Raw genomic sequence first — 27,564 nt, forward strand, 5'->3', positions numbered from 1 at the left:
TACTATGGTAGTCAACGGTGGCCAAGAACTGTTTGGCAAAAAGCAATCTTTCAAATATCTTTTTTATACAGAAATGTATACAGATTTGGAAATACTTGAGTGAAAGTTAATGAAGACAGAATTTTCATTTTTGGGTGAAGTGTTGCTTTAAAGGACGTATGGAGTTGAAAAACATAAATGCTTAAATATAAGCTATGCATCCTTGTGTCAACATGCTGGTTCACTATGCTAGCATAATCTGCAACTAAGCCTTTTTGTCCTTGCGCAACAGTCATGTGACTGACTCTGCTGAATGTAGGTTATGAAATGTATATTGATACAAACACTACATTTTGACCCACTTGACCGCTGAGACAACTACAATGATGCAGCAAAACAGGATGAGGGATTCTAGGGCTAAAGACGTATAGCAAATATACCAACATTTTATGTAAATTAAGTAATATGTAACTGAATTATAGACGAAAGTTGAATACAAATTAGAAAGTAAAGTCTTACTGTTGTGATTAATTTCATTTTATGATATTTCAATTCATTGGGTTTCGGCAGTGGGCATTGGAAAATAATGCAAATGCTGGCAAACCTGTTAGATCAAATATTGAACTTAAACAAACAAACACCACGATACAAAAATAAAACAGGAGTCTTATCTTTGACTTATCTGTGTTCTTACCCAAAGGTTAGGGTGGGTATAAACAGGCTCTAAAGAGCTACAGAATGACTGAGAAAGTGTGCGTGAAGATTTAAGGAAGTGACTCACTGCCACACTAAAAGATCATTTGACATCTGAGAGTGTTAAACAAGGTTGAGCCCAGGGGAAGGGAATGACGGTCTCGGTGTGTTAGATGTGGGAGAGTGTACGGTCATTTGCCCTTGACAACATGGCACACCTTCATTATCAAGCAAATTCCCACATTACAAAACAATCCCACAGAAACGCCAACATAAAATTTTGCTGTATGAAGCAAATCTACACTGAGAATAAACAAAGCTTAAGCCTTTAAGATAAACATTAATCTTGACCATGTAAACATTTCATAAAATGTTAGATTTAATGTCTGTGGCTAAACTTACTATAGCATTAGGTCAACTTACACTTCACTATTCTTTTTCTACCACATTCAAACGTGAAGAATAGCAAAACTTTTGGATGGCAATCCATATATCAATTGTCCCTGCCCATTCTCAGCAAGTGAAAACAAATCTTTAAAGGATAAATCACTAAGCCTCAGCAGTTATACTCCTTACATCAAATATAATCTTCTGCATAACTCCAAAAAACAACAGCTGAAGAACAGATAACAACCCAAGGACTACACTTACAAAGGAATGTGCCGCTGTTCGATGTCAACCCGAGCCAGTTCATCTTCCTCCACATCAGTTTCTCCACCAGAGCTGCTTTCCGTGGCATCGGAATCAAAAGCGCTTTCAGCAGATCGCAGGTTGGTGGTGCAACTCAGAGACAGTCGTTCCAACTCGGCTGGCATGGAGCCTCCTTTCAGGAAGCGTCCCAGTCCATCCCTCTCCTGAGGATTGAGGGCATCGTCGCCATGACGCCCCCTCGGCCGTCTGGCATCCAAAGCACCGAGTGTGCTCTCGAGGAGTCCGCCCAACTGGTGTTGAACGTGGCGCTCCACCTGTTTGGCCTGTACCACCTGAAGACGCTTGCGAAGTCGCCTCAGCCTCGCCTCAATCTCGCCCTGTCTGCTCTGACTGTGCTGAGTCCGGTCACAAAGCTCCACCCCCAGGCCCCCCAAAGGATCTTGCTGGATAGGAAACGTGAGGATTGATGCATCCTCGCAGCCTATTGGCGGACAGTCTGAAGTTTTGTCCTCTGTGAGGTTGACGGGTGCAACGGAGGGTGGAAAAGTCTCAGGAGGCTCTCCATTGCTGGGACAGTTCTGGGATACACCTGTTGAGGGCTGGTACTGTTCCGAAACGTCTCTAAGAGGACCGTTCCTGGTCAATCCCCCACTAGAATTGACAGCTTGAGTCTGGTTTGACAAATTCTGCTCAACACCGCGTTGGCCGCCGTTTAAGGTAACGCTGTTGTCTCGGTCAGGGCCCAATTTAGTCACTTTCTTTGCCATACCATTAACAGTGGTGCCTTGGACGGAAGTTGGCCCGCATGCTCCGCCCCCTCCTCCAGCACTCATGATGCTCTTTAGCTGCTCCTCAGAGATCTCCAAAGCCTGATGCTTTCGCGGTATGAGGTTGGGCAGGATGCCGTGCTTCTGCAGTAGAACGCCTTGCAGCTTGAGGGACGTCTCTTTAGCAGAGGACACAGGGGTCACATCTGAACAGTGATACGAGGTCACAAGGGGCTTGCAGGGACCAGCCCCACGAGCGGGGCGCTCCTCTGAGGCCTTGCGCTTCACAGCGCCGTTACTGGACACGAGGATGTGGCTCCCAGTACCACTTCCCTCCACGCCGCTTGGGGAGAGGGTGGATGAAGGCGGAGCGAGTTTGAAGCGTATGCGGTGAGCTTCGGCCGGCGCGTCCGTCAGAGCGGGCGCCATTGCAGCCATGCAGCGCTGGGAGGGGGCGGGCGAGGGGGCCTCTCCCGGTGCTGAGGCCAGCTCCACACCACCCACCTACCGTTGAGCCAGAAGGCAGCCTAAGAGAAACACAGGAAACAAATAAAGATTTAGTTAATAAGATTCATTTATTTCTACACCGCAAATAAATGTAATGTGTTAATCTAGTATAAAATACGGCTACACGATCAATCAATGAAATCGCACAAGATTTGGCTGCCATGTTTTATGCACAGCTTGTCTGTGAAGTATGGTTAAATGCAGCTGCATTCGAAAGCCAGAGGGTGCTCTCACACAGAAACTTCAATGCTCCATAGAAGTACCACATGTATAACCAGGAAATACAGTCTTCCTATATGCATCTGGCATCAAGTCTCCTCGGGTATTTTCATGATAATGAAGTATATTTATAATGATGATGTTTGACGGGTGTTGCTTTTATTAAATGCATGTGTTAAGTGACTCAAATGCCCAGTGCTTTCAGATGGAGCAGCATTTCCCACTAGGTCTGTGTAATTAATCGCAATTGCAAAAAACAATCTCGATTTGAGCAAATGCGATTTCTAAACCGCACAAGGCTGTGATTTTATTTATTAATTTACATTTTAATTTAGAATACCGCTACGAAAATGATTTGGTGCCAAAGAGAAATTCAAGTTTTGGAGTATTTTGGATTCAGGAGAGAGAATGTGTCATAGAGAAATGTAAAATGTAAGAGCTGAAATGAATATAGCATGAGCTGGAGTACTTACAAAGTTACTAACGGCCTTCCCATAATATTCTGATTTTAGATATTCTTTCCCATTAAAACATGTTCTTAACATAGCATTTATGATATTAATAGCATTAATCAATCAGCATATGTAGATACAAGACGTTATGGTCTATAATGTCACAAACCTACAATATATAGCAAACAGTAGACTGACTGACAGTTAAAAATACGATGTTTACTTAAGCGCTAGAGGACAAGTGTCCATTTATTTACCAGCTTTTGGTGTTTACAGGTATTTATATGCGATAAATCAATTTGTCATTGGCAGGAGAAGCAGCACTCACGGAGCAGAATGTGTTTTGGCGCAGATATTCGAAGATATAGCAGAAAAATATCATCTACAAATGTTCATGAGTGTGCGTGATGTGTACATCTCAGTTATGTAGACGAGCTGCTCAATTTAAATCACAGAAAGAGTCCGATTATTAGACCTTTGAAATTATTATTGCAACAAAAACTCTGTCGTTCCAAGTATTTGCAAGCGTTGTGCTATATGAGAAAGGATCAAAACAGCACAAAGAAATTACTAACATGATCACCTATTATATATGCAAAGACATGATGCTTGCGTACATCGTCAGTAAAGACGGCTTCCGAAGACTAATACAAACAATCAACAAAAGATACCGGCTGCCCTCCCACACTCATTTCACATGAGTTGCGATTCCCGAAATCTAAGGCGGGTGTTAAATGCGAGCTTAAGCAGGTGAAATACTACGCCAAGACCACAGATATGCGGTCCAGCAGAACGATGGAGCCATATATGAGTTTAACGGTCCATTATATTAATGACAACTTTGAAATAAAAAGTCGATGCTTGCAAACAGCATACTTTCCAGATCACACTGGAGAAAATAAGTCTCAAGGTTTAAAAGAAGCTTTAGAATCATGCAGACTTTCTGAAGAGCAACAAGTGTCTTGCGGCACAGATAATGGATCGAATATAGTGAAGGCTGTAACTTTGACACGATAGAACTGGACACGATTGCAGTGCTTCGGATAGACTACATTTGGCAAGTTAGATTTAATTATACATTACATATTAAGAATATTATATTTTTTATTAAGAAACAAATTAAGAATATTATATTTTTTATTAAGAAACAAATTGTGTTTGATTTTAATAATGTATTAGTAAATGCTAAGGAACATTAAATGCTGTATTAATATTGTTCATTGTTAGTCCATTTTAGCTAATGCATTAACTAATTGTAAACTACTGTGTTTCCTAGTGGTTTTATTTATATTTAAACGCATGAAATACCTACAATATAGCATTTTCATCATGTTTTGAACCTCGCATTTCCCGAGCCAACAGCTTGTGCAAAAAGATTGTATGACATTTTTCCCACAGTTGTAAGAAAAAGATGTTAAGCAAAGATGTTAAAGACCATTAAACAAGACGACTAGTACACAATGGCAAGACACAGATGTTCAAGAATCATATATGTATAGTCTGCATTTATCTGTTTTTGTTTTATATAAATGTGTATTCTCTGTTAGTGTTATTTGTATGCACCATGGGTCTGAGAGAAACGTAATTTCAATCCTCTATATGCATGTACTGTACATGTGGCAGAATTGACAATAAAGCAGACTTTGAAAAAGAAAATTCTCAACTACATCAACAAACATTACAAGGATGAAACTAACCAAGAGCATATGGATATAGCAACATTTTTGGATCCAAGATACAAAACCAGCTACACTGATGAGGACACATTTCCAAACATTAAGGCCAGGGTCATTTCTGATATATGGAAATGAGTTCACACAAGGTGAGTTCGTTTATGTAAACTGGATGAAACTGTCATCTCTTAAGATGAACACTCTTTTATATGGCTTTTTAATCTTCTCTTCCTGTTCTGTATGTCAAAGGATACATCTGAATCTGAAAGTAGCACCATTTGAGAGAATACTGACATCGATCTACCTCTAACAGGCAAAAAAAGGAAGGAAGCTTCTTCAAAACGACATCAGCAATGCCAGCAGCTCTGCAAATTGGAGCCATAGCCTCTGAGCTAAACAGCCACCTGTTTTCTCTATCCATCGACAGAGAGGACGATCCTCTGAAATGGTGGAGGCTCCATCAGATACATTTCCTTTGTGTTCCCGCCACCAGCTCACCTTCAGAGAGTGTTCATGCTAAAAAGCCCAGAAATGGGGAACATGCTGTTTTTTCTTGCAAAAAGCCTTTGAGAGCAACACTTTTTTTGGTTCTGATCATATTTATTTATTGTTATGACTGGGTTAGTAAACCATAGTTTGTTTTATGTTGTCTGTTTTGAAGACCGTTAATTACAGTTGTATTGCCGTTGATACTGTTATTTCATTGTGAAATGTTTTATGCACTTCAAAAATCGCAATTGCAATATTCCTTTAAAAAAAAGGAATGCGCATCTAGACCCGTTTATACTTCATATCAAAGAAGAGAATGCCAAAGTACAGTGGTGTTTTGTCAAAAACACAGCCTTTGACAAAACAGAAAATATGTAAAACATTTCCTCTTTCCTATATAAATGAAATAAGAATCCCTAATAAATAATGAAGTGGACAAACCTAACTATATGGTTATGAAGTTTAAAAATTGTATGACCCACAGCTTAAAACTAGTTTAAGAATATACATTTTATAATACTAGTGCATGAAATTTAGCGGCATCTTGCAACCAACGGCTCACTCTACTGCAGACCCCTCGCTTTCAAACTACAGAGGCTCAGAGAGGACAAAGATGTTGTCATGTTTTCACTTCTTTCCCAAATGAGATGATGTGTTTCCGAAATGCGTACTGTAGAGCAGTTTGGCTATTAAGGGCTACTGTCGAAAAGAATAAGTAATAAAAACACAACGCTTCATTATGTAAGGTCTATACACCTCTTAAAACATAGTTATGTCTATTATATGCAAACTGACACCTTGGACCTGTCCCAGCTCATGCCTTAATAGTTTTTTCTACTTGGGCTTTATTTCACAGCCTGACTTATAACTCAATAATTAATCTACTGAATGTTTACAATCATTATGTGAACATAGACAGACTCGCATAAAAATACTGCCTGAACGAAAACGCAGCATCTAAAGTGCCATCCTCACGGAGAGATGCCATTAGCCGTATATGGTATAGATTTTGTATCATACCAGCGTTTCATCAACACAGACCTGCCGTTTTGGGAGTCTTAAACCGCTATTTTTTTAAACCGGGTCCAAGAGTGGATCAATCTGTAAATTTGGCGTGTATACTACATCGTTGTTAGTCGGTTTATCGGGTTTGTGTACGCAAATATTTATTGAGACTATGCAGTGAAAAGGAAAAAAGATCAGACAGGGCAAGCTCTGGCTTTGCATGGATGCGATCTGAGTGATTCTCAAGCAGAACAATGGCGATAAAAAGAAATAAAAAAAATCCTTATCTTGCTAAGAGGGCCGTTTTTTGTTGACAATAATTAAGTTTGTAGGCTTAGATTAAATAGAGAGTAGAAAGACTTCCTGTGTAGTGACATACTATGCAGTGCAAAACTAAACACAGTACATTTGGTATCAAATAACATGATCCTCCTTTGATATAACGCTCATATGACCCTGCTTGGTGAGGAAGGAAGCTCTTTAGGATGTACATGAAGATCACTTCTTACGATTGTTCTTTTTCAACCTCACTATAAAAAAACTTGAACTCAAACTACTACTAGTCTAAACCACTCTAACCTTTTTAACATTATCTTAGGAGCTTTTCTTATTTTAACACTTCAACCATGCCTACAGGATACAAATATATTCAATAAACAGGCTTTAAAATGGCTTTTTGAATAGACGATGCATGTCTCTGGATATAATTTAGCGATTAATAAAGCATATATTTGAAGATGTCAAAAGATACTTGAAATGACACAAAGCAGCGGTATTGGCTAATGTGGAAAATGTAGCAATATGCTCAGTGGGGAAAAAAAGCACAATCTAAAACATCAATCAGATGTTTATTCAAACATTTCTGATAAAATAGCAACTGACCAACAAATCAACAAAAGGTCACCCTGAAATCAAAATTCTATCATCATCATCAAGTCTATATGTTACTCTTTCTTCTGTGGAACATAAAAGAAATGTGTTGGTGGTTTTGTGTCCATACAAATGAAGTCAATGGATGTCTGTGTTGTTTGGTTACCAACATTCTTCAAAATATCTTCCTTTGTGTTCTGCAGAAGACACAGTCAAACAGAATTGGAATGACAAAAATTCAAGTAATTTAAACTTTTTAATATTTGGCCACAAACTATGAATTCCCCAGCATTAGAGGGAGGAAGAAATGGTATCCACAACACTCAAAACTGAAATTTGCATTTGGACACTCATTTATAGAGAACTATTCTTAGGCATGGTGGTGAGCATGTCACAGCCAACCAGTGACTCTTATTTTCCCAGGATGTTTTATCCTGAGCAAAGCAGGTGTGCAATTACAATTAGCCCCCCTCCAAAGAATACCAAACACTGACCTCAGCACAGCCTATAACTTTAACATGTTTCTTTACATGTAATGTATGCCACACACAGTGCCGTCTTAAAAAGAGACATGAGGATTACTTAAAGAATGCTCTGTCATCTCAGCACTTGCTTGAACTTTTCTAGTCAACATAGGATCTTGATGTTGCAAAATGTGTAATTTGTAAAAAAAAGAGACCACTATAAATTACTTTCTTAATTTCTTTCTGGATTTACTACTCACAGGTTTAAATAAAGGGAACATTTTAGTTTCGTTTGGTAAATTGGTGACAACATTTCTGCCAAATTCTAAATGAAACCATTGTTTGCAATTATTTTCAGACAAATAAAACTGCATCTTTTTGTTATTTTGGCCAGTTTGTGCCATGTTAGCATATTTCCAATACTGCTAAGAAAACAAGTTAATATTCCTGTTTAAACAACAGGATACTAATGTTTTACATGTATTTAGGGTTTCACAGTGTACCGGTGCTACGCTAGCATCGCAATGCTAAAGCTTCAATTTTCATGATGCCGCTTTGTTTTTTAAACGGTAGTATCCTAGTGCCGTAACTAATGTTGCATATGCGCATTAACATTCATTTGAACAATTTCATTTCTTTTTGCAGTGTTTATCTTCTAAATGAATCAGTGTTTTGAACGATTCGGGCAAGATAATGATTCCGTGAGTCATTTATCAAGACACCTGCTTCATTCTTGAATTAATCTTTATTTTTAACAAGTTGGTTGTCAAATAAAAATTACCGCCACCTACAGGCCGTTTTAGGCACATTTAAAGCAAGCATAACATTTTCCTTTATAAGCGTTGCTATAAATGCAATTTGTCGCACATTGATTGAATCGTTCTTTAGTAGTTACTACAGTAAACGTTGCTAAAAATTTATAGACTAGTGTTTTTAAATCTTCCCACAGTAAATAAAGTGCACTACAGTATGTGTTCAAGCTTATCCAATTACTACAGTTAATACTACAAATATTGTAGTGTGTAGTATAATACGGTTCACTCAACACAACAGGTTTCATTTAGACAGGGAGAAATTCTGATTAAACATTTTTTCTGCAGATGTATATAAAAAACAATCAATATAATATTATTAACCTGCAGACCCATTTAAAACCAAAGATTTCAGGTTAATGTGAACTGTTCGAAGTTCTCACACTGGCCTGATAATAAGGAAGCGACAACAAGTGCGTTTTCTGAATGTGTAAATGTGGGTGTGTGAGAAAGATGCTGTAAGTGCTTTACGCCAATGGAAGGTAATTTAACTTAAAACTGAACCTTACCCAACTGTCAGTGATCAACAACACTCACGCACACCTGGTCTGATAAACAACAGCACAGGTCACTAGTTATTTGTACTGCAATTATTCAGCTACGTCATTATCTTTAGAAGACAGCAATCTACAAAAAAATGTGCAATTTTCAACTTCAGAGGTACAATGGCAACTCAACATTCTCATGGAAACTGGAAAGCTTCGATTTCTTCCATATGGTATGGAAGTAATCCCAGCTGGGTGAATTTACTTACAGAAGCCTTTAAGGCTGAAAAAAAAACATTTTATTACGTGAGGCTTAACGTGAATAACCCTGGTCACAAAAGTAAAGCTATTGTCTGGAAAATAGTCACTCCTAGAAAAGAATCTAGGCTTAACGAATAGAGAACACAGTGGCAGGTTACCCCAAACACATCAAACAGGTGGTCCTGTCTCACAACTCAACCGATTCATTTCCCTGCTCCGAGCTAGGGCTGAACAATTTTGTTTCTTTTTACCAATATTGCGATTACAATTTAATACGAGTTTTTTAATCACCTTATCTTCTGTGTTATTAAAGAAAATCAAGAAATAATGTTAACCAATGCAATATTAGACAGATTACTATAGGCCAGGTTTAAGATTAAATTAGTGGATGCATGAATTGATTTTTATAGAATTACCTCAATCATACTAGTATATTGAATGATTTGTTACATTTCTAGCAATGTAAACATGTTATAATTCATGACAAAGCACTGACGACAAAAGCTAAAAAAAGCCACAAAACAACGGTGGATGACATTAAATAACAGTATATATAAAAAAAGTTAAATAATTAATTGTAAATTTGTTGTGAAATGAGCATGGACACCAACACTGAAAGAGGAGTGTGTACAGTCTACCTTGTTTTACTAAATTCTCACCATAGTTGTATTGAATATGGACAGAAAATGTGAATATTGAATACATCAACAGATTAAGTCCATTTACAGAGAGCCTTCTAGGCCACATTATATGTGCATTTTGTTTAAAACATACAGTGTATAATAAATAAGTATAATTATATGCCTAACCATGCAGTCAGAGTAAAAAGCTTGACAGACTGTTGTCTAGAGATCAAACTGATGGGTGCTAAAAGGTTTTAGCACTTTCACAGCTGTGTATCACTTGTCTTTCTAGTCAAATGTGTTATGAACGAGCTCCACGGCACGCAGGACGTACTTCATTAATTTTGAACTTGGGCAACATTTTTTTTGTGATCGCTTGCATTACAGACGCGTCATGTGCATGTCTAATTAACGTTAGTTTCACTTTAACCACCGCATAAGGCAAGTTTTAAAGGCTGCGCCAGTTGATGAATGCTGAACTCGCCGAGATGGATGGAGAGCGTGCACTAAAACGGTCTTCCACTATGGTGAATTCACGGGTCACGCGCATTCCGATCCATCGGGAGCGCGCGATCCGTGCAGATCACAGATCATTTGCGATCCGTTAAACCATAATATAAGATGTGTTGAATTTGTATTATCAGAGCTTTCCGACTCGTTCACGTGAATGAGGGAAAATGTCTCAATCGAAGGCCCAGTCACCATTTAAGTTGCACCAAAATCTGTGTTTTTTAATTCGGTCCAGTTACATACCGGATAAAGGTACCAGTGCCATATTAACACCGGGTTTTGGTTCCCAACCAAACACAATACCCAACACTGCGCAGCATAATCCACACAAAACCACCAAAAAAGTCCCACACAACTGATACGCTGTTCCTCTCTTACACTAAAGTTTCCACAGTGCCACGTTCTGTCGAGCCTGAGGCCATTAGACAACAGGACAATGTACAAATTCATTATTTTTAATGCAGAATGCAGTTACGACCCGAATAAGGTGCAAAGCGCTCTCTTCACTTGCAGGCAGTCACCATAAGAGAGCAAGCTTAGGTCCCGAGCACTTGGAAAATGCAGCGTGCCGCGGATTTTCCATGCAATTTTTAATGCTTTTGAGATGTTACTGGTCAGCTCAGAGCAGGGGTCGGAACATCTCTTTATCTAAAGGTCGTATGGCGCCATTACATGTTTTTCTGCATCTTTGGTATGTTATAAGTTGCCTGTGCATGTAAAATTGCAAAAACTAACTGGTTAACTGGCCAATCATAGCACACCTCGCTTTTCAGAGTGATGAGCTTTGTAAAATATCTGCACGTTTCAGAGAGGCGGGGCAAAGAGGAGATACCAACATGCACGGCATGTGGAAAATACAGCGTTTTTTAACCTTACATCGTGTATACACATTTCTTTACATCTAAAATGAATGATAATATTTGTTTTGGCCGTGTCGCATGACCCCTTTAATCGCGGTCTTTTGCAAATGCAATTAATCGTTCGGCCCTACTCCAAATCATATGACCCAGAGAGATTTCTACACACATCGCCATGACCTTTCAAGAGAAGGACTATCTTGATGTTTCCAGACAGTGTTTATCTGTAGCTGGCACTTTCTTTACTTTTTGTTTAAACACCCCATGGAGGAATGTTTTGAGTGGAAATTGTACCGGTACAGATTTTTTTAATTTGTTAACTGGTTAACAATTATGATCTATTCATATCCACCTGTACATTAATGTTCATAGTGTTAATCTTCATAGTATATAGTCATCTGTATATATTGATCATCTACTGTCATATTTTTATAGTCCATGCCCACTGTATAATATTTTCTCAATATTGTATTCTGTATTTATTCTAACTGTATATCCTACACTTGCTAATCGCACTTCTGGTTAGACCTAAACTACATTTCGTTACACTGTACTTGTATATGTGTAATGACAAAGTTGAATCTAATCTAATCTAATTGAGATCTCACTTTTAAATAGAATAAAGCTAAGCGAGTTTGGAGACAAAGTTAGAGTTAAAACAAAAAACAGCAATTCAGGTGACCTTGATTTATACCTTAAACTGACTCTGACGTTACTCAAAGCTGTAAGTGTGTCAATATACAAACGGAGCAAAACAGGGATTACACAAAGTCTTGATTTAAATGCCTCAAAGCAATCACTTCTTGTGTTTTAGTTCACTTCAGATTCACTCCGACAACCTTTAAAATGTGGGAGCCAAGAATAACAATTTCATGCAGCTTGAACGCTGAGAACTGTGTCGGCCCACACAAAAAGGCCGGCCTATATCATATACGTGAAAAATGTACATAAATTATAGGACCTACATGAGGGAGAAACGAAAGGTAATTGCAGTCTCTAAATGGCTTAAGGTCGAAGTGTTCTATCAAAAAGCACCTTATGTGATCTGATTATATGTTGCACATACAAAAAAACGAAATAAAATTTCACCTTGAAAAATAAGTCAATTGTGTTAATGTGTTACGTAACAGCGCTCTTCCGGCAAGGAGGGGACGTAGGACATTGATACATCTATGGAATGAAAAGCAATACACCAGCTTAGTCATTGGCTGACCCCATGAGACTCCCAAAATGTTCCAAATACAAACATCACCGATCCAATACTTTACAAACGTTGCTGTAATAAAACATCAAAAACAGACTTGTAATAAAGAAAACAATAGATCTAAAAACAGGAAATAAAAAGGGACAAAAAGCACTTCAAAAGAGAGAGAGAGAGACAATTTCTCATCAGGGATCAATACAGTATCTATCTATCAGAGAGTGGAGGGGGGACGTTTGGTTCTAGGAAAGCCTTTGTTTCAACCATGTGATGGGACCACTTAACCTCAGCTAAGAACAACAGGGTTTCAGGCACACCAAAAGGCCTCATCCAATAAATTCCAACATAACAGCCAATATACATTTATTTTTGGGATAAAGTATTTGCGTATTTTAGCGTGTTATAAATACTCTAGGGGCCAAGCATGGACGAGATAACGCTCAACCTCCCATGCGAGGTATACAACAACTCAATTGTGTCATGAATTGCTAACAAAAGAAAAGGAAATTCAAGAAGCGGTGCGTGAAACGTAAACATCACGTACAAATGCGGAACACGTTTTATTTGGTCCGAGATCAACCGCGTGCTAGAAAAATATGCAACGTAACGCATTATATAATGGAAAAGTACAGCGCGTTAGACTAACCACAGGTTGAGCAGGTTAATGTTCTATTAAACCTAAAGCCCTCTGCTTTCCAGTGAGCCAAAAGACTTCGCTTAATATGAACAAACCTCCAGATCATATCAAAATAGGTGTTGCGAGTAGTTTAAGGACATAAAAATCGACCGTGGGATGTGTTTTAAACCCTGCGAACAACCTATAAAAACAGCATTGTGGACGTCGGTAGGTTGCAGAAACTATTGTTGGCTATGCAGTTCTAGACGATTGTAACATAACTAGGCATTAAATAATAATAATCATTTAAATAAAACAGTGAGGCAAATAAGTAACTGTTCGTTTAAGCAGGCCGAGACAGTAACCCGGCCATGAAGGGAAAACAACCAAATATTATGTAATCCAGATAGTTATGGAAAACTCCCATGTGCTCAACGTAAAAGTTCGAGATGTTTACCGCCCGGTTGCATCATGTTAGCACTCACATGCGTGTATTTAATGCTCAAACACCGGAAATGAAATTTACATATGGTTTGTTCTCTTTAACGAAGGCGGGGAGATATGGCTATACGCAAAAAAATAGACAAAATATGTAGCTGTGGCTAAATGTGGCGCCTTAAAGGGCCAGCGCGTCCTCACTGTATTATAATCAATCTCTATTACTGTAACCCCACATAACGCGTGGGTGTGTATATTTAGGAACAAAATCCACGTAAAACGCAACCGAAAAGACATTCACGCGATCTGAGGCGATATAAACGAAACCTCGATCTACGTTAGATGCAGCAGACAGGCGCAAAGCCGAAGCAGGATATACTGCGCACCCAACCCTTGATCGCACACACTGCATGTGTTAACCTCCTCGAGTACCAATGCACAATATGCTAAACCCCGCTCAGTGAACTAGTAAACTTGTCTGATCGCGACATGCCTATACGTATTTACCTACTAACGTTACGTCCCCCGGAGAGCCGATAGACACGTATGATTATGTATACTGGCCGGGCTGATTTTGCAACCTTGATGGTCTGACTTTCAACACCGCCTACTTCACGGGTTGTACCAGAACAAACCGTGAAAAATAACTCGCGTTACCCGAGCGAAAAGCGCCTTTTCTCGCCGTCCGATTACCGCCGCGTTCGAGGAGTCGAAACGCCCTCGGCGTGCACATTTTCACCGCACGTCGATTTAGTGCATAATTGCATTAAAAATGTCCGAAGTTGGCTCGTACTACCGAGTTTTAAACTAACAAAGAGAAAAGGAGGAACCTACCACGTGATGATCAGCCGATTCTGTGGGGAAATTTACGTAATAAATCCCCGTGATTAAGAATTATAGTAAAAAATTATAAACGACAAAAGCAATTATCCAGATCCAGATTCCTCTTTTGCACGTTCAGGTGGAAAAATCCCCGGCCTCTCGCGCGCTCCGGTGTTCGGTAACCCCCCTCCTCCTCTTCTTCCTCCTCCCACTCCTCCGGGCTGCGTTTAGGAATCACGAAATGGGCGAAAGAAACGGGGGCAGTCGAGCTACAGGAGGCCAGTCGGCTGTTTTTTAATCGCCCCCGAAAAAGCCACGAAAACCGACTGAAATGTATCCTTTTCCGGTCGTTCTTTCGGCGCAGTCCCTTCACTCCTGTTCCGAACAACCTGTCGTGTTCGATTTTGGCGGCGGAAAGTCCGGTTTTATCCGTTTTTATTGTTGCCGTTTGAGGGGGAAGCGACGAGCTGGGAAAATGGCGGCTCGCTCCTCTCCCTCTGATTGTGAGTCTGACAAACAGAAAGAAGCAGAGCGGCGCAGTGGCGGGAGAGTGGCGCACTACTCAGACTGACCGCTAGAGGCACAAGGCCTCATGTCATTACTCTATGAGGACACTATGGGGCGCCACTGTTGTTCAATATTTAAAAAAAAATATCAATCTAGACAAAAAACTAAACAAAATCACCTTTAAATTTAGGGTGATTGAGGTAAAGTTTGACTTTATTACGGTTCAAAGATATACAATATTAGTTGAATCAATACAGCATGCAGTGGCTACAGGGTCCTGTGAAAATTTCGAGAAAGTGTCTCTAAAATAGATACCAGCAGAGGGAACTCGAGGCTGACATTGCAGCACCACCCCGGGGCCTACAAGCTGTTCTAAAGTGCCCAAGGCACAGAAGTTCAGTGGACTGCGATATGAATTACCATAAAAAGTGGCATTGTACTGCCATGGGAATAAAATGTCAATACTTGGTTTATAGTTACTGGCCAGCAAATAACACATACGCACAGATATATGTTATAAATGTACTGGGATTAACAGATTGTAAACAAAAATGTGTGAAAAACAGGCTTCTATATATACAAGGTTAGGTATTATGAAACCTGGTTTACAACTTCCTGTTGTCAGAGCCACCTGAGAAAACAGCACCATCTAGTGCACAAAACGAGAACTCTGTAATAACTACATTTTCTGTGTTTAACCTATACTTTACTCACTGCAGAAATGACTAAACTTTTCCAATTTAACTCAGTCTCACTAATAGGTTATATTTCAATTGTTTTTAAGTGTGTTAAAATGAGTGCAAGAAATGACTTACAACTGCGTCTGTTTCACCTTAAAGATGCTTGGTCTCAGTCCAAACCGACAGCTTACTGGAATAGCCATTATTATCCCAAATGAAACCGACTAAATCCAAAACCAACCAATCTGTGGTTTAGTCTCCAGGCTGAAAAAGAGAATATTTACTGCATTTTTTTTTCATTTCCGATTACTATTTTGGTATATTATTGTTTTGTATGTATTTTTATTCCATTTGTCTAAATGACACACAAATCATGTTTTGACACTCTAAAATAACCCCATCGAAGATTTATACATTTATTGAAAGGTTAAAAAATGAAACACAACGACATAAACATTAACACTCATCAGTGAGACTCAATGGTAAATGCATGGTTATCATCACTTTGGGGAGACAGCAGTAGTAAAAATAGTAAATCATAAAACAATTAGTAAAAGTAATTAAATAAAATGATACCAAAATAATAAATAGCGCTTCAGCCACTGCACTCTCGATCACGTTTGACGGATCTAAACGATGTGTTCCAAAAACAAGTGAACCGTTCAGCTAAACAACATTTTGACATAAATGTTGTCTAGGTAGGCAGATCCGTAAGTTTTAAAACCCCAGGCACGGTTTCAGCAAGTTTAAATAATATAACGCAAAACCTGCTGACAAAACAAATAACAGATTAGAAATGAGACTATAGTTGTTTATATCCATTAGATAGCTCCAATAAAGGCTTCATATTAATTAATGTAGTCATAGGCGGCCTATTAAGTGAAGGTTTAGCATGCTAACATCATCAGCTGATAGTCGCCGCTCTATTACTGCCTTTTTTCCATCACCATTCACATCTTAAGCACGAATTCAAAATTGGCAAAAATTCAGGCGTTCTCGTTTCTACCTAGATGTAAAAAATAAGATTTAAGAGTTGTTTTGAGTTCACGCAGCGGCTCATTTTGAGGAACGGAGTTATATATATTTTGCACCCAAACAATTTTTGGCCTGTTGACTGCAACCTCCGAGATGAAATTACTTTGTCATAATGTCTACAGCTCACTTCATGACAGGAAAAATAAAACGCGCTTTCCTATACGTCTATTTGAACGTTTTAAGTTGAAGGCAGCATTTCTTCCCATTCAGAAATGACAAAATTAAGTACATTTTACATGATAGAGTACAGAATTCACGTTCACTTACCTGCACAGATCAACCAGACTTAAGCCGGAAATACCGCCCCATTTCAACCTGTGATTGGTCGATGGGTGAAAAGACGGCCGCTGATTGGCCGATTTATATGTTGTTTATTTATTTATTTATTTGCGAGAGACGGGCTAACGAGTGAAAGTAAAAAAACATACTTTACAAAGGAGTTGCTCTGGTTAACTTGTGTTAGGTCATTGTAGACATGTTACAGTAGACATAGACACGTATTGGGTGATGTCACGTTTAAACCTACAAGCCGATTGTAACTTAGCCCAACGTCACATTTTGGTTTGTTGTCATTCTTTCAAATGGGTTCATAAATGCCACCTAAAGCATACGAGACGAAACTGTTGTCGTTATTGTTGCTCTATAGGTGGAAGCACATAGATAACCTTCTCTAATCTTGTATACAAACGCGAAATTATTTGTTTTGTCTTCATAATTTGACGTCCTCTATACACTATTACATGCGAGAATAGTCTCTTAATATTGAAGCTGCAAACAACGCCTGACCTTTTCATACATCGAAGATCACATTAAATGTATTATGGTTAACAGTAGTTTCTGTACTATACTAGTATTTAAAGGGAGAACATGGTTACATTATTAGAAGGATCCACCAAGCCTTTTATAATATTCCATTTCCACTTCAATGATCACATCAGTACGTTTCAGTCAAATTATTTATTCTATTACCTTTTAATTCCTTAAAATGTACAGTAAGAAGCATTTAGCAGAGATCAAAAACATTTTATAATAAACGTGTTCTGGTAAAATAAAATCCATGAAAGATACTTTGTGCACATGTTCATCTGTATTGTCCTCAACAGCACCAACATTTCAGAAAATTGTCTCAAGTCTGACCACTGGTCACTGTGCCATACTGGGTCACTGGGTAATTTGGGCAATATGACCTGGTTTCCAAAAATAAAGGTCCATTCTGATCCTTGACCAAGGGAGATGGGGAGAGAGCAATGTTGATCAAGGAAACCACTCATACACATGTCATATAATCAACAATTTTCAATCAGTGCCTTGCAGCTGGGAGAAAACATGTGGATGTTGTAACACCATCTTTTCATCAGGGTGAGTAGGAGAGTGTTCAGTTGCTCTGATGAACACACAAAAGAAATAAAATCATAACATATGAAGTGCTTTGAGTATCACTCAAACACAAGGTCAATGGATCAGTTTTGAAATGTTGTACCAGAACTAGCACTTCCCTTACATAACCTTCAAAACCATTTCTTCTGAACAGATGGCAATCTGATAGAAGTTGAGCAGTTTGCATTTAACTATAAAGCCAGATTCTTTCACATCATATGTAGCACTTTCTTGATGTGGGCAGAAAGTGCTTCTTTCTCCCTGCAGGTAAGTTTCATGATGAATAAGGGAGGTGAGAAGAATTAAAAGACTACCAACTCTTACACAGGTCTTTATTCAGAGACAATGCTGATAAAATAACATAAAAGGCCTAAGCATTAAGACATGAACATCCATGAAGGTGTGTGGCTCTCTTTTCGAGTCTTAAATAGACCACTGACATTGGCAGATGTGGGCAATTTCAGCTTGAACTAACCTTGAATTTTTCAAGGGAGTGTGTTTGCGATAAGCTATACAGGACCAGAAGATCAGACTGATGAGAGACTGCTAAGGCATGATGAAAGGAAGGTGGAACAATGATGGGGTGAAAAAAAAGGCAAGAACGAAGGACAAAAATAAAACGACAGAAATGAGGAGGTACTGTTATTAGCAGCAGTTTGTTTTCCTTTTTTTCATCTTCCTCCTTATTCAGAGCTGGAGTCTTTGCGTAGCCCCTAGATTGGCATTATTTCAGAGTACAAGTCCAGAGTAATGTCAGTGGGGCTACAGAACCTCATCGCTCTCCGTGGTGTGAAGCTGTGTGTCATCAGCGTCTGTCATACTGCTCTCCTGTGACTCTTCCACTTCCGCTGCTGAGACCAACAAATAATGTCACACAGTAAGAGAATATTTTACTATACATATTTAAAGATGGCTCACAAAAAACACATTTCTACAAGGTAAACAAATGTTTTAATGAATGGTACAAAGCTGTATATGCATAGTACTACAAGTCTATCACTGGTAAATAGACTTACTTGAGTAATAAGGGTAGTCATCTGGAGTGACAGGTTCATCATCGTCTGGGAGGTATCGCTTATCTATGGCCTCTTTGATTTGATTGTTTGCCCCTTTGGGGTCCAGGTCCATAGCCCATGAGAAGTTCATTAGTGCCAGATGAGTCTGGCCAAGCTTCTTATAGACCTATATATATGATCAACACGAGTAAACATTAAACTGATGAGCATACTCCACATATATCTGTAGTACAACAGTAGCAGAATTCAGATTTAAAATAAAATATAGAGTAGACTACTATATGTACCTTTCCTATTAAGAAGTAAACAAGGGACTCTTTGGGCACTATTTGTTTCAGCTCCTCAAGCTCCTGCAGAGCCGCCTGTGAAAAGTAAACGAGTCATGAAATTAAAAAAAGGTTTTGAAATACAAATGACCAGTTCATTTATTTGGCCTTGATATGCTTAAACTGCTTTTGCAGCCTAGTAACTACAAAAAATATTTTATGACGATAACTAATGCATACCTTGTACTTTTCATTGGCAAACAGAATAGAGGCCCTGTGAAATTTGCATAGTGGGTTTTTAGGGTCGATGCTAATGGCTCTATTAAGGGTCTCTAGTGCATGGTCCGATTTCTTCAAAGCATGCTGAACCTGAGACATAAGAAAGACATCCCCAAAAAAGTCACAATAGATCTTCCATGCAACTATAGTCAGCACGTACAAACATGAAGCTACACTTTAGATTTGAATGTATTGACAATATTGAAGAGTTTGGTTCCAAAATGAGATAAAAATCATGTTTTGTTATTCTGCATTCCAATTAATATCAATCAAACTGCAGTTGGTTTGTTTTGATTTAAGCCACAACAACTCAAAGAAAATACAGCTAACTAGTACAACAACACACAAGAAAAACATGATAAAATCATAAAAAACTGGATAGTTCTCACCACTCCAATATGACAGAGCAGCACAGAGCTCTGAGGATTAATGCTCAAAGCCTTCTTGAAATGAATCTCAGCTAAATTAAACTTCTCCTGCTTGTAGTAAATCATTCCCAAGCCATACCTGTAATAAAAAAATACAGGATTGAGACAGGATTAGTTTGCTTTGCTTTTATTTTATTGGAAAATCAGTAAAGTGCAAAAATGAGAATTAATAAGTCGCTCATCTGTAAGTCGCTTTGGATAAAAGCGTCTGCTAAATGACTAAATGTAAATGTAATACCATCGATTCATTTTAAAATAAAGTTATTTACCAGGCATTATAGTGACGTTTATTGAGGCGAATAGCATTGCGGAAGCAGCCCAAGGCTTTCTCCAGCTCTTCTGTCAGAACCAACTCGTGGCCCAACAGTGTGTAAGCATACGCAAAGCTGGGGTCCACCTGAATGGCCCGTGTGAAAAACTTAATGGCAATGTCATGCTCTCGCTGTAAGCTAAAACAGTTCCCGGCTACACACCAGGGCTGTGGGCAGAGAAAAAAAAGAGAAAGCATACATCAGAAAACCAGGAGGTGAATAAAACACATGTCGAACACATCCTGATGCTAGTTGACTAACTTCTGGTGAGTTTTTGTCCATGTCGGTGAGATCTTTGGAAAGGGCGGAGAGAGCCACATCTTTCTGCAGATGCCAGAGTGTTGTCGAATAGATCTCCATACCTTCTACTCGATAGCTTTCAATACGCCGCACTTCAGAGAAAATCCTTTCCGCCTGGGAAGGAGACACAAAAATACCTTCTAGTCCCAAGACATAATCCTCAGCAATTCAATGTCAGAATTGTTAAATTGTGCTTACATTAAAAAAAAAAGACAAGTTTTAAGGGAATTTTCTACCGCCGGTCCTTAATGTCACTTAAGCAGTCTCTGGTCTCACCTGCATGTATTCTGCCAGTTCGAAGTGTGCCCGTCCGATCTGGCCCAGCACCCAGCCTGTGTTGTAGTGATGTGAAGGTAGCTGGCTCAGGATGTTAATGGCTTCTCTGCAGTTATAGGAGCATAGAGCGACATAGCCCCTCCCAATGTCACGCATCAATGTCATCAGTCCATCTGAAGAGAGGAACAACAGTAAGTAAACGACAGCTGTGTATATAACTTAATATATCAGGTAATTGTACTTGTATGTTAAGTAGTGCGTAACAGTCATGAAAATATGTTACAAGGATTTCTCACGAATCGTCCAAAAAAGCTTCATTTAGTCATTTTAGGGTGAACTGACACTGACATTTCTTGGCTGGTGTTTTAAAAAGTGATATGGATGATATCTAAATAAAAATTAATTTTCACTACGTCTATATATAAATTTAAGAATTTTAATCTTAAATGTACTTTGCGATCATTTAAATAAAACAAGTACACTCGGGTACCTGCAGCAGCCTTCTGTAGATTAAAGGCCTGGAACTGCGGTGAACTAATGTTGCCTTTTCCCTCCGTTATGGAAGAGTCCAACTTGAGGATCTCAATGCTCTCATTCAGGTTTGACGGGGTGATTCCTCCCTTACCCGTTTTTGTTTTTGTTTTTCGGTTGGGAATCTTGGTGGGAAACTTCATTTTTAGCTTCTTGCTGTTTTCCTGTAAAATTCCATAACTAAGATTCATTTGTTTATCTCTGACCGGTGACACAAGTCAATGTTAACATCTCAAGGGTATGTATAAATGTGTGTGTTAAGGACGGTACCTTGGCAGTGGAGCTGGCACTGGTGAAGAGTCTTGAGCTCCGCCGTGGCTGCACGTTAGGTGGAGCAGCGATGGTTGGGCTCAGCACTTGCGGTGTAGTACTACAAACCAAAGAGAGACGCAACGATAAAAGCCAGGTGTCTTGGTGGGTTTTCAAGGATCAAATAATGGCCACTGTCCTCAAAAGTAGATAGAATTTTTCTGCATCCATGATTTATGTGGCACACACCTTGTCTGCGGGGCAGTTGTCTGAGTTTGGTTAAAAGGGTTTGGAATGACCTCTCTGCTGTTACCGCTCTGTGCAAACACTGACTTTGTCCCCACTTGACTGATTCTACTGATGGCCTGAAATAGAGAAAATATTTTTTTCTTGTTTCAGTAGATGTCATCTACCTATAACACTTTTGATAGCCTGTTTCAATAGACATCATTTATTTTTCACAGCTTGTCTGAAGAGATAACTTCTTTCTAACAGCTTGCATAATAGTGCTTTGTTTGAAAACTATACACTTAATGTATGAATAAAGCAGGTTAACCTTCTTTGGAGGGCCAGGCGGTGGAGGCGGTTCCATCCCAGTCCCACTGTGACCGTAGTTCTGCAGGTAGGTGGGGTCCCCCGGGCTCGGCTCCAGAGGCAAAATTCCAAAACTGCACAAATTAATAATAATTACCGAAATGAAAACATCTAACAGCGGAGACACAAGCCTTAGGTTACTGAGATGAGTCAGGTGATTCTTACCTTGGTGTGAGGGGGCTGAGTGGAGCTGTTCCACCTAACAAACAGCGACCGCTCTTGGGTTTGTTTTGGACTTGCTTTGATAGCAGTGAACCACTGCTGCCCAGTGGCATTGTGTCTGGCGAGATGACTGAAGAGTCGATGTAGGATAGAGAGGAGTCTGTATTCAGTGAGTACTTTGAGTTAGAAGATTCTAGATTGAGGCGATTGAGCTCCTTAGAGAGGAAAGAGAAGAAATGCCATAACATGATTATAGAGATAATTCACAATATATTTCAATACCATGCTAACAACAACATATATGCCCAATGCAAAAATATGAATGGGTTTCATTTAAAACTGTCTAGCATGCCAAACAGCAGGTGCAGACTCAACACATATACAGTAAGTACCTCCCTATAGAAGATATTGAAAAATCTATGAGAGACCAAAGAGTGGACATACCAGTGTGTCCTGGGGAGTCTCCATTAAGACGGTGTCGACTTGCCGGTGACCCATGTTGTTGCTTGGTGTATGTGCAGGACTGATAGGGGGAGGGGGGATACCTCCTCCGCTGCCTCCACTGAAACTCTGCAAAGACGTCAATCTGAAGATCTGTTCTGGATCCGGTCTCTCCCCTGCAGCACAGAAGACAAAGTCTCAAACAAATTACCAAGCTCCCCCTTTCCTTCTATTGAGTTCTTTGGATGATATTATCTTATGACAACCTCATAAGTGATAACAATTCAAAAGCAACTCACCGATCTGACAGAGAGATTCAAATGGAGACCACAGGAAAGGGTTTTCGCTCATGCTCTTTTGGTAACATTCAGCTCCTTTTGCTAACCGATCTGTTTTGCTGTGAAAAGCAAAGTAGAATTTGTTTTGTGACTGATCGATTTAATTGTAGCTCAGTGGTTAGAGCATGGCACCATAAATGCCAAGGTCGTGGGTTCGAGCCCAAGGGATTGCACATACTAAGAAACAAAATGTATAGTGTAATGCAATGTAAGCGCTTTGGATAAGTGTCTGCCAAATGCATAAATGTAAATGAAATAAGTTTATTATTTGGTGTGCCAACACTTCTGAGGTCGCAGTGGTTTAGAATCTGTATTGTCATTATGGCTGTTTTAAACATGACACTTTCACATCGCTGCGGCCTATAAACCAAGGTTCAAATCACAGGCTCATAACCTGTGTTTTGTATCCTCACGCAACCTCTGTAAAAAATCCAGAGCAATTTACCTACTGTTTTTCACCCAACTCAGTGGTCCTCTGAGAAATCTGATCCTGTCCGAATGCAAATGTCTGTGATTGCTGACAATATATTTCCAAAATGCGTTTCTTTACGTGTTACGTTTTTGGCCAAAGTGAACTGCCGTAAGCTCTTATAACGCGCGCATATGCTTCCTGAATCCCATTAGTTAAATATTCCAATTGAACAGATATGGATACTTTTGCAATTCTGCAAAATATAAAAATTAAATTGAGACGAGCCACATCTCGTAACATGTTAAGACTGGCAACTGTAATAACAATTTACTGGTATCAGTCCTTAAGTCAGTTTTATTTGTCCACTCAATTACAAAATGTTAATTTTAATAAATGAAAATGAGAAATTATTATATTAAATAATAATGTTACTTCATTTCTGAGGGTTTATTATAAGCACGCTGCTGCTGTTGGGTCGTATGTCTATACGCAATGCACTTATCTAGAGCAAGTGATCTTCTGCAGCGCCCAAGTTTACGAAACAGACACTCCTACCTCTGTAATATCTAGTCCCGTCCGAATCGGTACATAAATGCACAAACATCGTGTTAGAACAGTTTTAATTCAGACGTCGTTTCGAAAACTAGTCCCGTTCGAAAAGGGCTTAAGAGATATCAGTAGGTCAATATTTTGCATACTTAAAGAAATGTGAGATCCTCCTAACAGAGCAAACAGGCTTTAGAATCAAGGCAGGAAGCCAACGAAGGTCAACTTACCAGTATATTTGCCCGAGCAGTGACAGTGTGAAGCAGGCAGAGTCTCCAAACTCAGTAATGATGTCATCTTGGCTCTTCTGTTTGTTTAAGACTCCGCCGGTAAGGATCTGTTCCCCCTCTGCCAACCTGACACAGGAAATGCAAATGTGACAGCGAATTAATAAATGCATGATGCCTTTTTTTGTTTTAAAGGATGTGAAGCCACCTAGCCTTGCTGCAGTTTTCACGGTTAAAGAGATCTGTAGCTTTAAATCCAATTCATCCTTTTGACTGACATCCTCACTATATTTCTGCATCCTACCCTTAGTTTGTTTCATTAAATAAGAAGAATGCATCTTGGCTGTGCGACCCGGCTGTACCTTCAGGGTACACAATAAAACAAATCATTTCTAGGGATAGCAAGGGATGGCAAAAATCAATACTACAATAAAAATATGGAACAATACTGAAACATAACAGCACAGTTATTGTTGTCGTGTTATTGAAATTAGCGCTGAGACTCTAAAAATCACTGGTAAAGGTATCAACTGCAAAGACTTTGCGATCATGACAACCCTAGTTACAGTATATGGACATGATGACAATTATAAGTTATGGTTGTTTCAAGAATGCATAGTCCCTCATACTTGCTCAGTTCCACACAGCACTTGGCAAGGAGATATTTGCATTGTGGCGTAGTGCAGCTGTGCCCTTTCAGAAGGTGGTAGGCTTTGTATGCTTTACCGGAGCGGTAGTAGCATGTGGCTAGTAGGAAAAGTGCCTCTTCTGAATGAACTGTTAGGTGGAAAAAACGGAATATTAGACAACCTTGTAAGTAGATAAACAGACCATATAGTAATTGCCATATCAGCATGGAATCCATTTACAACATTACAAAACATTGCATCCATTTTGATGCATAATAGAAATTATACAATTTTCTCTAAAAACAAAACACACATTAAAAGGGCTTAAAGAATAAAACCGTTGCCTGGCAGCAGGACAATCCAATAAAGTAACTTTAACAGAACTTATGGAGTATGTTGTGTCTTCAATGCATGCATATTGTCATGTACTATCACTGCATCCCTAAATCAGTGATTTGATTTGACTACTGTACTGTGTTCATTTGGTCCTTCATACCAAAACACTATAAACGTACACAAGGACAGAGAAAGTGCCGCACAGTACATTGACAGACTGGATCAACCACACTAGAATATCTCATTTTGGCTATAGCCTGCGAAGTAAGATGATACAAACACAGAGCTTTATTTCCTCTAAAAAAGCTCTTGGATACAGGTTACTATACACACAGAGGATGCAGCATGTCTGAATAGAAAATATGTGTATCGTTACCCTCAGCGTAGAGCCTCTCTGCCAGGAATACAGCATCTCGGTAGGCATAGTGGTTCAGAGCATGCCAGACAGCAGCCTATGGACCAAAACAGACAAATCTCTTAGTCGTTTGATACACGTTATTTAAATAAACGATGCATTATGCAATGCGATGTGTGCATTAACAATAATATATGAAAGGACAGCATTTGCAAGGTATAAAAGTTGATTCCTATTAAGGCGTTTTATTAACAGATTACAGCATGTACACACGTCTGATCTAGTAAAAATGATATGATATAATATCTTTGAGCAGGATTATGCATTAATGTGGTGTTAATGCAGAAATTGCAAGCAAACTCTGATTTTAGTTTGCCATAACACATAAGGCAAAATAAAGCGCTCATTTAGTCCTGTTTTAATCGTACAATTCAGCATTTCCAAAGGATGCTAGAAAAGGAGAGTAACCTGCTGAGGATGATTTAAAGATGCGTTTTGGACACAAGGGGTACTAATGATTGTCCAAATATACTGTTTAGGTGGACACCCCACTATGTTTCGAAGACGCAATACACATGCATCTGAAACAACATATGACGTTTTCTGTCTATCGGACACACAGTTTTAGCATTCTGGTCTCGACAATCCGTTACTTAGGTTATCCCTTACAAACACCCATATACCTAAAACTGAGTGTTATGTCGACCTATTAAAAACTAATGAACAACAACATGAAACTCAGTCAGCGCACAAGGCCGTTTATATGTACGTTTGATCTTTCATATACTAGTATATTGATCAGGACTGCTTTTCCAAAACACTCTAAATATATTGGCTTATATTACTCTAAATGAATCGTCTGTGTGTTTATATCAAATTGCTCTCCGAAAAGCCAACTCAACATTTCGTTAATATCCTCACACCTAAAGATGTTGATACACAAGCGTCAAGATTAAACATCACTAAAACACCAGTAACCAGGCAGCCGGCTAGCCTGCAACACATTAGCTTTCACGGAAACTACAAACCAGCCTGCACTGAGTTGACAAGCACATGATTTTGAAAAATTGGAATTGAAAATAAACGTGATATAAATACATCGCGTTTTAAAGAGAATGTTTTGTGTAAGGTAAAGGGAAGAGGCCGTTAGCATTAGCCGCTAACTGAGGCCGCGGTGTAGCAGCGCTCAATCATCCGGTCTCACGCGCTGGATAAAAGTCTTCTGCCGCGACTGTGACAGTAAAGGACCGCTTTAACATTTAGCCTAAATACCTGGACAGGTTCCTGCAACACCGTCATTCCGTAGCCAGGCTCCTCTTCACCTCCTTTTCTGGTTTCTTTGCTCCGTCTTCAGTCGCTTTCTTAACTCGGTAACCACTGAAGTAGCAAAACTAGCATCGAAGATTTGAACATTCCAACCGTTATCGGCGAATCCGGAAATACACGAGCACAACCGATTCAAATAGAATTGTAACGATAAAGGACGAATCATATCGGAAACAGCCGATGAAAGAAAGCTCGCGTCGAACGCATATAACGTTCCCAACAACACACAACAGTTCAACACAATTAAATAACACATTTCAGAAGATAAGATTTTAATAAGAAAATACATTTTAGTAGACTTGTTGGCAAAAATAATCGCTTAAAACATTATAATACGAACACAAAACTATGTATACATGTTTATTGTCAAAGGGCTTTAAACATATGTAAAATCATAGGCGGAGTTTGACATTCGAGCCAGGGGGGGCAAAAAAAAAATCATTGTAGCAGCTGGGACCTGGGCTATCAATTGGGGAACACAGCACTAACACATATGGACACAACAAACATGCTAAATAAACACATATATTTATTTTTAACCCAAAGAAG

General features: G+C 39.1%; 2 protein-coding genes across 3 annotated transcripts in view; both read right to left on the reverse strand.

Moving 5' to 3' along the window:
- kansl1b (KAT8 regulatory NSL complex subunit 1b) overlaps window positions 1-14,905 on the reverse strand; it is a 41,091-nt gene extending 26,186 nt beyond the window's left edge. Inside the window, exons 1-2 of the mRNA XM_079456558.1 lie at window positions 14,407-14,905; window positions 1,324-2,617 (exon numbers count right to left, since the gene is read on the reverse strand). Of these exons, the coding sequence (XP_079312684.1) occupies window positions 1,324-2,528 (1,205 nt within the window). The 5' untranslated portion in view covers window positions 2,529-2,617; window positions 14,407-14,905. The remainder of the gene's footprint in view (window positions 1-1,323; window positions 2,618-14,406) is intronic.
- Window positions 14,906-17,561: 2,656 nt separating this feature from the next.
- Window positions 17,562-27,260, reverse strand: cdc27 (cell division cycle 27). Of its 2 annotated transcripts, none has more exons than XM_079456621.1 (19): window positions 26,962-27,260; window positions 25,711-25,786; window positions 24,999-25,146; window positions 24,373-24,498; window positions 23,146-23,243; window positions 22,850-23,022; window positions 22,409-22,620; window positions 22,206-22,317; window positions 21,899-22,014; window positions 21,671-21,770; window positions 21,495-21,564; window positions 20,870-21,042; window positions 20,555-20,707; window positions 20,252-20,460; window positions 19,944-20,061; window positions 19,516-19,644; window positions 19,297-19,371; window positions 19,010-19,175; window positions 17,562-18,844 (listed from the first exon to the last, which is right to left on the reverse strand). In XM_079456621.1, the coding sequence occupies exons 1-19, from the start codon at window positions 26,986-26,988 to the stop codon at window positions 18,756-18,758; spliced, it is 2,370 nt and encodes a 789-aa protein (XP_079312747.1). In that variant the 5' UTR covers window positions 26,989-27,260; the 3' UTR covers window positions 17,562-18,755. The 2 variants fall into 2 exon arrangements, with proteins under 2 accessions (XP_079312747.1, XP_079312746.1); XM_079456620.1 differs by having other exon boundaries at window positions 21,360-21,564.
- Between the last annotated feature and the right edge of the window lie 304 nt (window positions 27,261-27,564).

This window comes from Barbatula barbatula, assembly GCF_947034865.1.
Source record: "Barbatula barbatula genome assembly, chromosome: 5".
Classification (NCBI taxonomy): domain Eukaryota; kingdom Metazoa; phylum Chordata; class Actinopteri; order Cypriniformes; family Nemacheilidae; genus Barbatula; species Barbatula barbatula.